Raw genomic sequence first — 12,551 nt, 5'->3', positions numbered from 1 at the left:
CAGGTCCCTCACAGCATGAGGTGGTGTGACTCACCTCCTGCCAGCACAGAGTGGACTCTGCCCCCAGGGACAGGAACATAACAGTAAGGGCCTCTTCAGCCCTGACTTGGCCCCTTCTCTCTGCTCAGTGTGACCAGAGCTTGAGACAGAGAAACATGGAGTGAGTGGCGCTGGGGCTGGGGAGCAGCTGAGGAGTGGCTGGGGGTGGTAGTTGCTATGGAAATGGGTGGTCGGGTGAGAGACTGGGCCAGAGGGTTGCTGAGGGGGAGGTTAGGATGCATTGGGTCAGAGAAAGAAAGCGAGGGCCCCCTCCCTTCCCATACTGGCCAGATGAGTTTCTGCCTCTGTTTCAGGTCCAACACAATCCAGCTGACAAGGATGGACTATGCCCTGAAGTCTCTCAGCCTTCTGTACCCCAAGTCACTGTCCAGGTGAGGGGAGCCAGGGACAGAAAGGAAGGGGGAGCCGGGTGGTGGCAGTGGCAGGGGCACATGCCTTTAATCCCAGCAGTTGGGAGGCAGAGGCAGATAGATCTCTATGAATTCGAGGCCAGCCTGGTCTACAAAGAGAGTCCAGGACAGCCAGGGCTCTGTTACACAGAGAAACTTTGTCTCAAAAAACCAAAAAAAAAAAAAAAAAAAAAAAAGAAAGAAAGAAAGAAAGAAAGAAAAAGAAAGGAAGGGGGAACCTGGGGAACCATCTGTTACAGCGTCTCAGACTTTAATGGGGGTAAAAGCCATGTAGGGGCCTGGCTGTGGTGGCACATACTTTTAGTCTCAGTACTCAAGAGGCAGGGGCAGGCAGATCTTTGTGAGTTCAAGGCCAGCTTGATCTACAATTGACAGAGAGAGTTCCAGGTCAGCCAGGGCTACGTAGACTACCCTATCTTTAAAAAAAAAAAAAAAAAAAAAAAAGAGTCATGTGGGTGTCTAGCTGAAACATAGATATGGCCAGGCACAATGGCACACACTTTGAATCCTGTTGCTGGGGACCAGAGGCAAAGATCTTGATGAGTTTGAGGATGGTTTGTCTACATAGTGAGATCTATCTCTAAAACAAACACACAAGCAAATAGTCCATTAAAACAAACAAACAAACCAACTCCTACAATAAGCCCCACAGAGCTGATTCGGGGTACCTAGAGGAGCACCCAAGAGCTTGCAGTCTGGACAAGGGCCCCTTAGACTTTGCCACTGTCACAGTTCCCATTGCATCTGTAACAGAGAGGCCCAGGCTCTGCAATGGGTGCCTTCATTTCTAACTTCCCAGGAGCCTCACACCTACTCAAGTCAGTGGATGGGGAAACTGAGTCACGGGTTGGCTGTATCTGTAGCTTTGAACTTGAACCCGGAAAAATCCCAGACTCACACTCTCGCCACTCTTTTCTTTCTACCCTGTGTACCTCAGAGTCCAAAACTACTCTATAAGCTGCCCCCCCATTTCACCCCCACTTTACAGGTGAGGTGAACAAGGCCACAAGAGCAGAGTAACCTTCAGGGGAATGTGGCTGGGCCAAGAACCAGCCACACTGACACGGCTTGGGGCTCCTGCTAGACACACAGTCTCTTAGGCTCCACTCAGAGCCACTGAAGTGAGTCTGAGCTAAGCAACATCCCAGCTGATTTTCCTGCCCATCCAAAGCAGAGACACATTCTCTGGTGGGCACTGAGAAAGCCATCTGGAGCAGCCATGACTGGTTGGAAGGGTCAGATGTGAGCTCACCAGGCAGGAGTGGGCAGAGCTGGTGGCAGCAGGCAGGTCGTCTGATGTTCAAACTGATGTCCCCAGGCATGTGGCCGTGAGCACTGCAGTGGTGACACAACAGCTGGTGTCTAAGCCCAGCCGGGAGCCCCCCAGGACAAGGCCCTGTCGTGTTAGCACCGCAGATCGGAAGGTTCGCAAAGGCATCATGGCTCACAGCCTGGAGGACCTCCTGGGCAAGGTAAGGGGTCTGCCTGTACCCTGCATAGGTTCTCTCAAGGTCTTGGCTGAGAGTTAACCCTGCCAGTTGCTTTAGTCTTCCAGTGTGTGTGTGTGTGTTGTTGTTGTTTTCTGTTTTCTTTTCTTTTTTCTTTTTCTTTTTTCTCTTTTTCTTTTTTCTTTTTTCTTTTTTTCTTTTTTGTGCTATCTTGCCTGTCCTGGACTTTGTAGACCAGACTGGCTTTGAACTCACAGCAATCCACCTGCCTCTGCCTCCCGAGTGCTGGGACTAAAGACAGGTGGCACCACCACCCTGTGTGTGTTGTTTTTTTAATTGGTGAAAAGGTTAGCATTACCTTCCCCGAGAAGTGTGTGTGTGATGGACACGGCCAGGTGACAGAGGGAGGACAATACACTGCCATCATACACACCAACAGTGGGCAAATCGTATTTTCTTGATAAAAAGGGTCTAAGTTCCCTTTCCCAGTACCTCTTAGACTTGGAGAAACAAGCCAGGCACGGTGGCTCATACTTAGGAGCCTAGGAAGTGGGAGACTAGGGCAGGAGGGTGTGACGCTTGAGGCAAGCCGTGCCAACATAAATGAATTCCATAATACTCTGAGCTATATAAAAGAGAGATCTCAAAAGAAACTAAAACTCCTACAGCCAAGTGGTGGTGGCGCACGCTTTTAATCCCAGCACTCGGGAGGCAGAGGCAGGCAGATCACTGTAAGTCTGAGGCCAGCCTGGTCTACAAAGCGAGTCCAGAACAGCCAGGGCTACACAGAGAAATCCTGTCTCGAAAAAAAAAAACCAAAAAAACAAAAACCAAGGCAAAAAGAAAGAAAGAAAAGAGGGAAGGAAGGAAGAAAGAAAGATTAAAACCAAGGCTGAGTATGGTGGTCCATGGAGAAACAGGATGACTCCAAGTTTGAAGTCATCCTGGTTCACATATAGGGCGTTCCTGCTCAGTCAGGGGTACATACCAAGAGCCAGGCTTAAACCACAATCAGAGAGAGACATACAGACAGAGACACAGAGAGAAAGAGAGAGACAAAGAGACACAGAGAAAAAGAGAGAGAGAGAGAACACCCCTTCATACACACACACACACACACACACACACACACTAAATGAAACGTAAAAGCAATCTTGCAGAAGTGTCGGGAGTTGGGGAAACAGGATTTTAGTGCTTCCGGTCAGCATCTCCTACTTGGCCCCCAAAACAGGTTTCCCCAAATCTGTCTCCCAAGCTGCAACTTCCAGGAAGCCTTCGTTTGGAGCATTAGCACTAAGAGCAGGACACTGTTCCCATCCTTCCTCTCCCTGCCCTGGCCCCCCCGCACTCTGCTCACTGTACCTCTATCTGATACATGGCCTCTGAGACTGGAGCCCTGGTATCTGCAGGTCCAGGTACCCCAGGAAAGTTAAACATCTGAAGAAGTTTCTCAGTGGACAGAGTTCATTTAGCACGCAGAGAGTATAGCCTTCAAGGCCAGGGTTCCATTTCATCTGTGTGAAGAAACTCTGCCCTTCCTAGGAGCAGGTTTGCCGTCTCCTGGGCGACCTGTGGCTGAGTCCACCTTGAGCTGGTTCACTTCTTGCTCTGAGCTCTGGGAACCACTTCCCTCATTAGGGGCTTATCATACCCACTTCCAGTGCCCTCCACCCCTCAGCCACACCCCCAGGTCACGGCTAAGGCTGGCGATTTTCCTTTTCAGTGGGTGTTTTAGGAAAGCCTTGGAATTGTAGAAAATGAGAACCACCTAATCAGGATTCTGTTGCCAGGGGACACGGGGAGCAACAGTGGGACTCTTATCTCTGCAACACAGACAGGTCAAAGGGGGCTCTTACTGCCAGGGCTTGGAGCCCTCTGGACTTTGATTCCATGTTTGGTAGCACAAAGAAAGGTATGGACAGGGTGGAGGGGTGGGTATAGGAGATAGGATTGCTAACTAACTGTCATTTCTCTCTCTCTCTCTCTCTCTCTCTCTCTCTCTCTCTCTCTCTCTCTCTCTGTTTTTGTTTTTGTTTTTGTTTTTCAAGATAGCAATCTGCCTGCCTCTGCCTCCCAAGTGCTGGGATTAAAGGCCTGAGCTACCATGCCTGTCAGTTTTTGTTTTTTTAAGACAGGGTTTCTCTTTGTAGCCCTGGCTGTCCTGGAACTTGCTAACTTGTTTTGAGGACCAGGCTGGCCTTGAACTCACAAAGATCCACTTGCCTCAGCCTCCCAAGTACTGGGATTAAAGAAGCGTGCCAGCAACACCTGGCTAAATATTATTTTTTTGATGACTATTTATCTACTTGTTTTGTGTGTTTATGTGTGTGCATGCATGAGCACATACGTGCCACAGGATACATGTAAAAACCAGAGCATGACTCTTGGGAGCTGGTTTTCTCTTTCCATCATGAGGGGCCTGAGACTGAAGTCAGGTCAGCAAGCTGGATGTAAGCACCTTTACCTGCTGAGCCTTCTCACTGGAACTTAACTTCCACTTATTTATTTATTTAACATTTTAGCTTTTTCTGTTTGCTTTTAAGTAGTCAGGCAGGATTTCATTCTTCGGCTCAAGCATCTTTGGAGCTCACTCTGTAGCCCAGGCTGGCCTGGGACATCCAGCATTCCTCTTGCACCAGATTTCCAAGTGCTAGGATTACAGGCATGAGTCACCAGTCTCACAAACAGGATTTTTTTTTCTAAAGGATTTTTTAAAAATTGTAGCTTGTTTGTTTGTTTGTCTGAGACAGGATCCTATGTAGTTGGCCTCAAACTCACTATGTAGCTGAGGCTCACTTGAGCCTTGGTCCCGCGGCCTTCTACCTCCTGAGTGCTGGGATGGTAGGCCAGTGCCACTGGCTACAAGATGCTGAAGAAACCATCCAGGGCTTTGTTCATGCTGAGCAGGCACTCTACTGAGCTACACACACACACACACACACACACACACACACACAGAGAGAGAGAGAGACAGAGAGACAGAGACAGAGACAGAGACAGAGAGACAGAGCGAGAATTTTAAAAAACTAATATGAAGCAAAGCAAACTAACAAAATCTGTAAGAAGCATACAAAACATTTGCTGCGTCATTAGAAAATACACGGCAGCTGGGCACGGTGGCTCTCCTCTGTAACCATAGCACTCAGGGAGGCAGAGGCAGGTGGATCTCTGAGTTCGAGGCCAGCCTGCACTACAGAGTGAGTCCAGGACAGCCAAGGTTATTCAGAAACCTTGAGTCTAAAAACCAAAAAACAGGGCTGGAGAGGTTAAAGAGCACTGCCTGCTTTTCCAGAGGTCCTGGAGCTCAATTCCCAGCTCACAGCCATCTATAATGTGATCTGGCGCCCTCTTCTGGCCTGCAGGTGTACATGCAGGCAGAGCACTGTATGCATAATAATAGATAATTTTTTTTTTAAAAACAAAGCAGGGGCTGGAGAGATGACTCAGTGGTTAAGAGCACTGTCTGCTCTTCCAGAGGTCCTGAGTTCAAGTCCCAGCAACCACATGGTGGCTCACAACCATCTGTAATGTGATCTGACGCCCTCTTCTGACCTGCAGGTGTACATGCAGGCAGAGCGCTGTATACATAATAATAAATAAATAATTTTTTAAAAACAAAGCAAAAAATGAAGAAGAAGAAAAGAAAAGAAAAGGCCAATCTGCTGCCATGATTTTTGGATGTCTCCCAAATGTTCATCAGCCATCAAAAAGAGGAAGCAACATGGCATTATTACAGCTCATCCTGAGACTCCGCTGGAACGTTGCTGACTGCCCCCCAAATCAGGACAGTTTCGTTTATTTGTTTGTTTGCTTATTCATTCACTCATTCATTCACTCATTCATTCACTTTTGGTTTTTCAAAACAGGGTTTCTCTGTGTAGCCCTAGCTGTCCTGGAGCTCACTCTGTAGACCAAGCTGGCCTCCAACTCAAAAGGTCCACCTGCTTCTGCCTCCCAAATCCTTAAATAAAAAGCATGTACTATCATGCCTGGCTGAAGTAAATCTTTTTAAAGTATTTTTAAGTTGACACCTTGGGAATGTAGCTTTGGAGGGACAATATTTTTCCTACAGAGAACTTCATCCCAATTCCTCACACCACAAATAAACAAAAAGAAAGAAGATAAAGAGCCATCTCTCTAGCCCCTCTTAACTGTTTTTTTAAACTTTAACTTTCTTGTTATTTTTCTAGTATTAACTTGTATTCTAAACCAAGCTAACTTTTCTTTCTTTCCTTCTTCCCCACCTCCACATTCCTTTTTTTTTTTTTTTTTTTCCCTGAGACAGGGTCTTGCTATACAGTCCTGGCTGGCCTCGATCTTTACGTACAGACCAGCTAGCCTGGAGCTTACTGAAATCCCCATCTCTGCCTTCTGAGTAGTAGGACTACAACTGTATATCATCCGTCATACTTGGCTGATTTGTATTCTTTTAAATAGTGCAGTTTGGGGCTGGATATGTCATTACTCAGTAGTTACGAGCATGCCCTGTCATGTGAGGGACCTGGAGTTGGTTCCTAGCACCCACATTAGGCAGTTCACGGCCACCTGTAACTCTAGCTCCAGGGCATCTGACATGGATGCACAAACCCACCCACCTATATACATATACACATAACTAAAAATAAAAATCTGAAACACTGGCCGGGTTATTTTAAGCTTTTTAAAGGTGGCACATGCCTTTAATCCCAGTGCTTGGGAGACAGAGGCAGGTGGATCTTGGTGAGTTTGAGGCCAACCTGGTCTATATAGAAAGTTCCAGGACAGCCATGGCTACTTAGTCTTAAAAATAAGACAAAACAAACCATAGCAACAACAAAGTGGAGTTTAACTGGCCTGGTGGTACAGGCCCTGTAATCCAAGTTACTTGGGAGGCTGAAGCAGGGAGATCTAAAGAGAAAGCAGAGGCCAGTCTGTGCTATGTGGTGAGTTCCAGGCAACCTAAGCAACTTAGGCTGACCCAGTCTCCAAACAAAAAGTACAAAGAAGCCGGGGATAGAGTTCAATGGTGCAGAGTTTGACCATTATGTGTGAGGCCTTAGATTCAACACCCACCACCACCATCCCCACCCCTCAAAAATATCTCACTAATAAAACGACACATATATGACTCTCATTCTATTTTATTAGACTACACTGCTTCTTGGTACTAGAAAGCACTAAGACAGCGTTCTTGGGTGGGGCTCCCATGGCAGCGGTCCGTGCAGGGAAAGATGGCAGCTCCCTTCCTCTTTCTCTCGTAGCTGAGGTGCTTTGACGTAAGCCTTCGGCCCTCAGCTCTGTGGCTCCATGGGAATGACAGAAATGTCACCAACCTTCTTCTCCAGGTCCAGGACATCTTGAAGCTTAAGGACAAGCCCTTCTCCCTGGTGTTGGAGGAAGACGGCACGATCGTGGAAACTGAAGAATACTTCCAAGCCCTAGCAAGAGACACCGTGTTCATGGTCCTGCAGAAGGGGCAGAAGTGGAAACCCCCATCAGAACAGGTGAGGGTCTCCCCGGGCAGGGGTGAGTGTGGAGTGCTTGGGAGGGGTCCCAGGGGCGAGCTAACAGGGGTTTGTTTGTCTTGTAGCGCAAGAAAAGATCCCAGCTGTCCCTTTCCCAGAGGCCGACTAAGAAGATCGACGTGGCCCGGGTGACCTTCGACTTGTACAAGCTGAACCCTCAAGACTTCATCGGCTGCCTCAACGTGAAGGCGACCCTCTATGACACGTACTCGCTTTCCTATGACCTGCACTGCTACAGGGCCAAGCGCATAGTGAAGTGAGTGGATTGAGACAGCCAGAGACAGGGTCGGAGGGATGCTAAGACAGAGGCCCTACCTGTCTGCCCAAAGCTGAACTCTCTCAGGGGCTGGGGTGGCACCAGGGATAACAAAGACTGACAGCTGCATCTGGGTGGGTTTATCTAGGTGACTTGATTTGTCTTATGGTGTGTGAGGGGTAGTTTTAAGGTTACTTTCTAGTAAAGCAAAGTACATTTTTTTTCACCCCCTAAAAGCAAAATTCCCACAGTATCTGGGGACTTTCTTTTGAATGCTGGTGATAGAGCCCAGGGCCTCACATGCGCTAAGGACGCACTCATATCCTGAGCTATCTCCGCAGCTAATCATTTTTATAAATGAAAACGTAACTATAGTCCCAGTACTTTGGAAATGGAGAATCAGGAGTTTCAGGATAGATACCCAGGGCCAGATAAGATCCTGTCTCAAAAAAACAAACAAAACTAACCAGTGGAAAGATGGCTTAGCCATTAAGAGATAGTTCCCAGCCCCCTAACGACTCACAACTACGCTACTGCAGCTTCAGGGATCTGACGCCCTCTTCTGGCCTGTGTGAGTACTGCACTCAGATGAACAACCCATATTTCTATACATGAAAAATAAAAATAAACTTTAAAACCACACAGAAAACAAAAGGCAATGTCAAGCTGTAGTCAGCTGAGTGACTTAGTGGTGTTACTGTGATTTTTTAAAAAATGTGCTAAGGGCCAAGTAGTGTAGCGCATGCCTTTAATCCCAGCATTCATGAGGCAGAGGCAGGTGGATCTCTGTGAGTTCTGTGCTAGCCTGGTCTATATATCAAGTTCCATGTCAGCTAGAGCTACATAGTGAGACCTCAGCTCAAAACAGTGTGCTGAAATCTGCACATCCTAAAATGTTCTGCTGTGGCCACTTTAAGTGTCTCACCCAGCAGCATAAAGTAACTGAACTTGTTGTGCAAGCATTGTCTTCATTTCCAGTGCTTTGGCACCAGGCAGCAGAGGCTCAGTCCTCTCTCGAGACTCCGTAACCTTTATTCTATGTTCTGTCCCTCTGTTGATCTATCCTAGATACCTCCTAGAAATGGGATCAGACAGTGCTTGCTCTTTCATGACTGGCTTTTCCCATAAGAGCTCTGTTTTCAAGGTTCACTCGTTTGTAGAATGTGCCAGATTTTTCATTCCTGTTAAGGACTGGTTGATATATTCAAAGCCATGGTTGAACAATTTGAGAAATAACTGAGAAGGCACTGCATTTAAAACATAGGTGAAGTCAGACCTCAGGGCACAAACCTCTAATCCCTGAGCAGTACTCAGGAGGATGGCAAGTTAGAGGCTTACCTAGGATACAGAGTGAGTTCAAAGCTAACCTGGGCAACTTAGTGAGATGTTGTCTCAAAATAAAGTAAAAGGAAGCCAGGGCTGTAGTTCAGGGGTGGAGGGTTCCCTAAAACTTGGTGTCCACTTCCCCAGGACCACAGGAAGAAACACACATACAGGCCAAACACAAGCAAGCTTCATTTTTTTAAAATTTTTTTCGAGACAGGGTTTCTCAGTGTAGCCTTGGCTGTCCTGGACTCACTCTGTAGACCACATCCACCCTGCCCAGGTGATTGGCTTTTTACTAATTAGCATCAAAATACATCAGACCAACACCCCCCCATCCCCCCCCCCCCCCCACCCCGCAACAGTGCACACATTTAACTCCAACACCTGTGAGCTCAAGGCCACCTTCGTCTACAGAGTGAGTTTCAGGACAGCCAGGGATACACAGAAAAGCCCTGACACAAAAATAAATAAATAAATAGAAAGGAAACAAAAGGGTTTGTTTTGAGACCTGGAGCTACACACAGGGAGAGGCAGGGTGTCCTGAAAAGCAAGCGTGTGAGTAGAGGCCGGACTGTATGTAGGGGGATGGCTGAGAGCCTGGTCGTGGCTTCTGTTTGTATGAGGAAGTGTTTCCATCGTTCTTCTCCTGTGATACTTAGATCTCCACCAGGAGGAAAGCTAGCATGGTGGGGAATGTCTGTAAACCTAGCATTTGGGCAGCCGAGGCAGGAGGATTATTGGCTTTAAGGCTACTTAGTCTATAGTTCCAAATTCTATCTCAAAAAGAGCAAACCAAACTGAACCTAAACCAAACCACAAAATGTTTATGTGGTGGTACATAGCTGCAACAGCATTCAGGAGGCTGAGGCAGGAGGATTACTGTGAGTTTAAAGCCAGTCAGGGCTATTTAATGAGTTCCTTGCTAACCTGAGCTACAGTGTGAAACTCTTATCTCAAAAAGAAAAGAAAGCAAACATTTTTTGTTTTGTTTTTTGTTTTTGTTTTTCAAGACAGGGTTTCTCTGTGTAGCCTTAGCTGTCCTGGACTCCCTTTGTAGACCAGGCTGGCCTCAAACCCACAGTGATCCATCTGCCTCTGCCTCTCCAGTGCTGGGATTAAAGGCGTGCACCACCACGCCCAGCCCAAAGAAAGCTAACTTAAAGCCAACTGCTTCAGGCTAGCATAGAAAAATGGAGAAAATATTTGGGGAAACAGTCAGGGTATTCTCTATGCCTGACCTGAATACCTTGCTGTCCCCCAGGGAGATGCTCCGCTGGGCCCTCTTCAGCATGCAGGCCACAGGCCACATGCTGCTTGGCACCTCCACTTACATGCAGCAGTTCCTGGACGCTGAAGAAGAGCAGCCTTCTAAGCCCAAGCCCTCCTCCCTCCTCCCCGCCTGCCTGAGGATGCTGCAATGAAGACCCAAGTCCTCAGAGGCCTTCCCTCAGACTAGGGTGTGTGGGGGACCCTATGCTCCGCTAGTAGCATCCACAGCCTGGTAGCTGAAAAGCTCCTCACCCGCCTGCACCTCTCTCACAGCACAGCACCTAGGAAACTGCAGGAAGGTCTGGAGCTCTGGTCCCAAAAGAACTTCCTGGCCACCTGCCACAGTTCCCTCCTTTCTGCCTTGGGTAGCTTAGAGGACCAGCACTTGTCCCTGGCAGGGACTATGTCTGCCTCTCTGTCCTCGGTGCTAGCCTATGAGCCACCCCCTCTCTGGTGTTCCCTCCTGCCCTACCCTGCTCATCGTGCAGGGGACACTGCTGTGGTGGCCTCCGATATACCTTGGCCTCAGTCGAGACAACAGAAGGAAGAGCAGGCCACCGTGACAGCTGGGTCTATGGTTCTGGTACCAGAGTGGTTAACACTCTGCAGTAGAAGAGGAGGAGGGGGAGGGTCAGGGGTCCTCTCACCCAGAATTCCAAGCATTCCTTCTTCCTAACCCTCCCAGCTGCACAGGCTCTTGGGGGGTGCTATAGAATATAAGAGGTGAAAGGTTAACTAAAGCCAGGATGCCATTGATGCAGATTTTGGGGGGCCCTCACATGCTCCAGGGAGGGACTTTCAAGTAATGTAGGTGATTGTTGTCACCCAGGCCCCTCCTGCAGGTAACGCTGTAAGCTCACTGGTTCATCAAGCTGGACTTGGTTGGAATCGCGGCTTTGCCTGTCATTGGTCCTCTGCCTGGGCTAATGGACACCGTTCATGTTCTCTGGGGAAAGTCACACAGTTCTCCCTCTTGTTCTCATTTTCCATTAATGTATAGCATTAGAATCTACAGTAAATTGTTTATGCTTATACCTCATCTTTGCCTGTATTCTTTGTGTGAAACCATTTGCCAAGAAGTACAGGAGACAGCATTTGATGTGAGTGTGTGAGTGTGTGTGTGTGTGTGTGTGTGTGTGTGTGTGTGTGTGTGTGCTGGTATGCAGGTCAGAGGCCCACTTAGTGCCACTGTGTGTTCCAGGCTTTGAACTCAGATCGGCAGACTTGTGTAGCGATTGCTTTTCTTTGCTGAGCTGTATCGGTGGTCCTGTCCATTCTTTTAGATACAGTCTCATGTAGCCCAGGCTGCCTTCAGATTTGTTATGTGGTGACGAAGGACCTTGAACTTCTGAGTCCCTTGCTTCCACCTCCTAAGTGCTAGCATGGTGTGATCCACCACCATGTCCAACTTATGTGGCGCTGTGGCTTGAATGCAGGGCTGCCAGCATACTAGGCAAATGTTCTAGCAACTGAGCCCCAGCCCCACTCCTTTTTAATATATAAGGTCTAATATTGTGAGAGAGACACAATAAGTAAATGTGAAAATAAAAATCTCTAGTTAGTTTTCAAATCCTGCCACATTTGCTATTTGGGCAGCTCATGTAATCTACGTGTGTGACAGTTTCCAAATGAAACTTGTCGGTCAGGTGGATCAAACTGCTCTTTTGACTCCTGACTGTTTTATAATACATTTCACAGGTTCAGGCTGAAAGGTCCCAGTCCATCTACAGGGTGATTTGTCACTGCCTGCGTGTGCAGATCCCTATTCGTGCTTAGCACTTCTGCACTCAAGACAGCCTCTAACTTAGCACAGTGACCCCCGCCCCATCGTCTGCACAGAGCTCTGAGGAGGGAGAGTCAGATCTCCTGAGGGAGGCCCCATTTTTTAGTGACAGGTAACTCACTTAAGACTAGGCCTGTAGGAAGGCATGCTTCAGTCTGGCTCTCAGATCCAAAGCTTACATAATTTTACAGTCTTCCCTGTAAAGCCTATTTGGATTTAGAAAACACTAAGACAAAGGGCCAAGTTGCTCAAGCTTGTCTGGAAAGCCATTGCTGGCAGCTGTCCCGTGCCTGGAGTCATGGATGAGAAACCAAGAGCAGGCAAGGCTAGCTCAGGTGCACTTTCTCTTCTGGGCCTTCCCACAGTTGCAGCTGTGGCTAGCGGCCGGCTCAGCAGCAGCCTGGCTTCTAGAGGCCTGGTTTGCATCAGTCCTGTCTCCCAGGGCTGTAGCAGCTGCCGGACCACACCTGCTACAAAGTTGTGACTGAGCCAGAA

At 48.1% G+C, this 12,551-nt stretch overlaps 1 protein-coding gene across 2 annotated transcripts in view; it reads left to right on the top strand.

Annotated features, from left to right (window-relative positions):
• The window catches only part of Cidec (cell death inducing DFFA like effector c), an 11,360-nt gene extending 915 nt beyond the window's left edge, over window positions 1-10,445 (top strand). Inside the window, exons 1-6 of one of the 2 annotated variants that reach the window (XM_051155078.1) lie at window positions 6-160; window positions 354-431; window positions 1,789-1,942; window positions 7,243-7,401; window positions 7,488-7,678; window positions 10,266-10,445. In XM_051155078.1, coding sequence (XP_051011035.1) covers window positions 156-160; window positions 354-431; window positions 1,789-1,942; window positions 7,243-7,401; window positions 7,488-7,678; window positions 10,266-10,425 — 747 coding nt within the window. In that variant the 5' untranslated portion in view covers window positions 6-155 and the 3' untranslated portion in view covers window positions 10,426-10,445. Of the gene's footprint in view, window positions 1-5; window positions 161-353; window positions 432-1,788; window positions 1,943-7,242; window positions 7,402-7,487; window positions 7,679-10,265 lie in introns of those variants that run through there. The other variant, XM_051155079.1, reaches the window with a different exon arrangement.
• The last annotated feature ends 2,106 nt before the right edge of the window (window positions 10,446-12,551 follow it).

Source organism: Acomys russatus, chromosome 13 (genome assembly GCF_903995435.1).
Source record: "Acomys russatus chromosome 13, mAcoRus1.1, whole genome shotgun sequence".
Lineage (NCBI taxonomy): Eukaryota > Metazoa > Chordata > Mammalia > Rodentia > Muridae > Acomys > Acomys russatus.
This window is presented reverse-complemented; position numbering and strand designations above follow the sequence as displayed.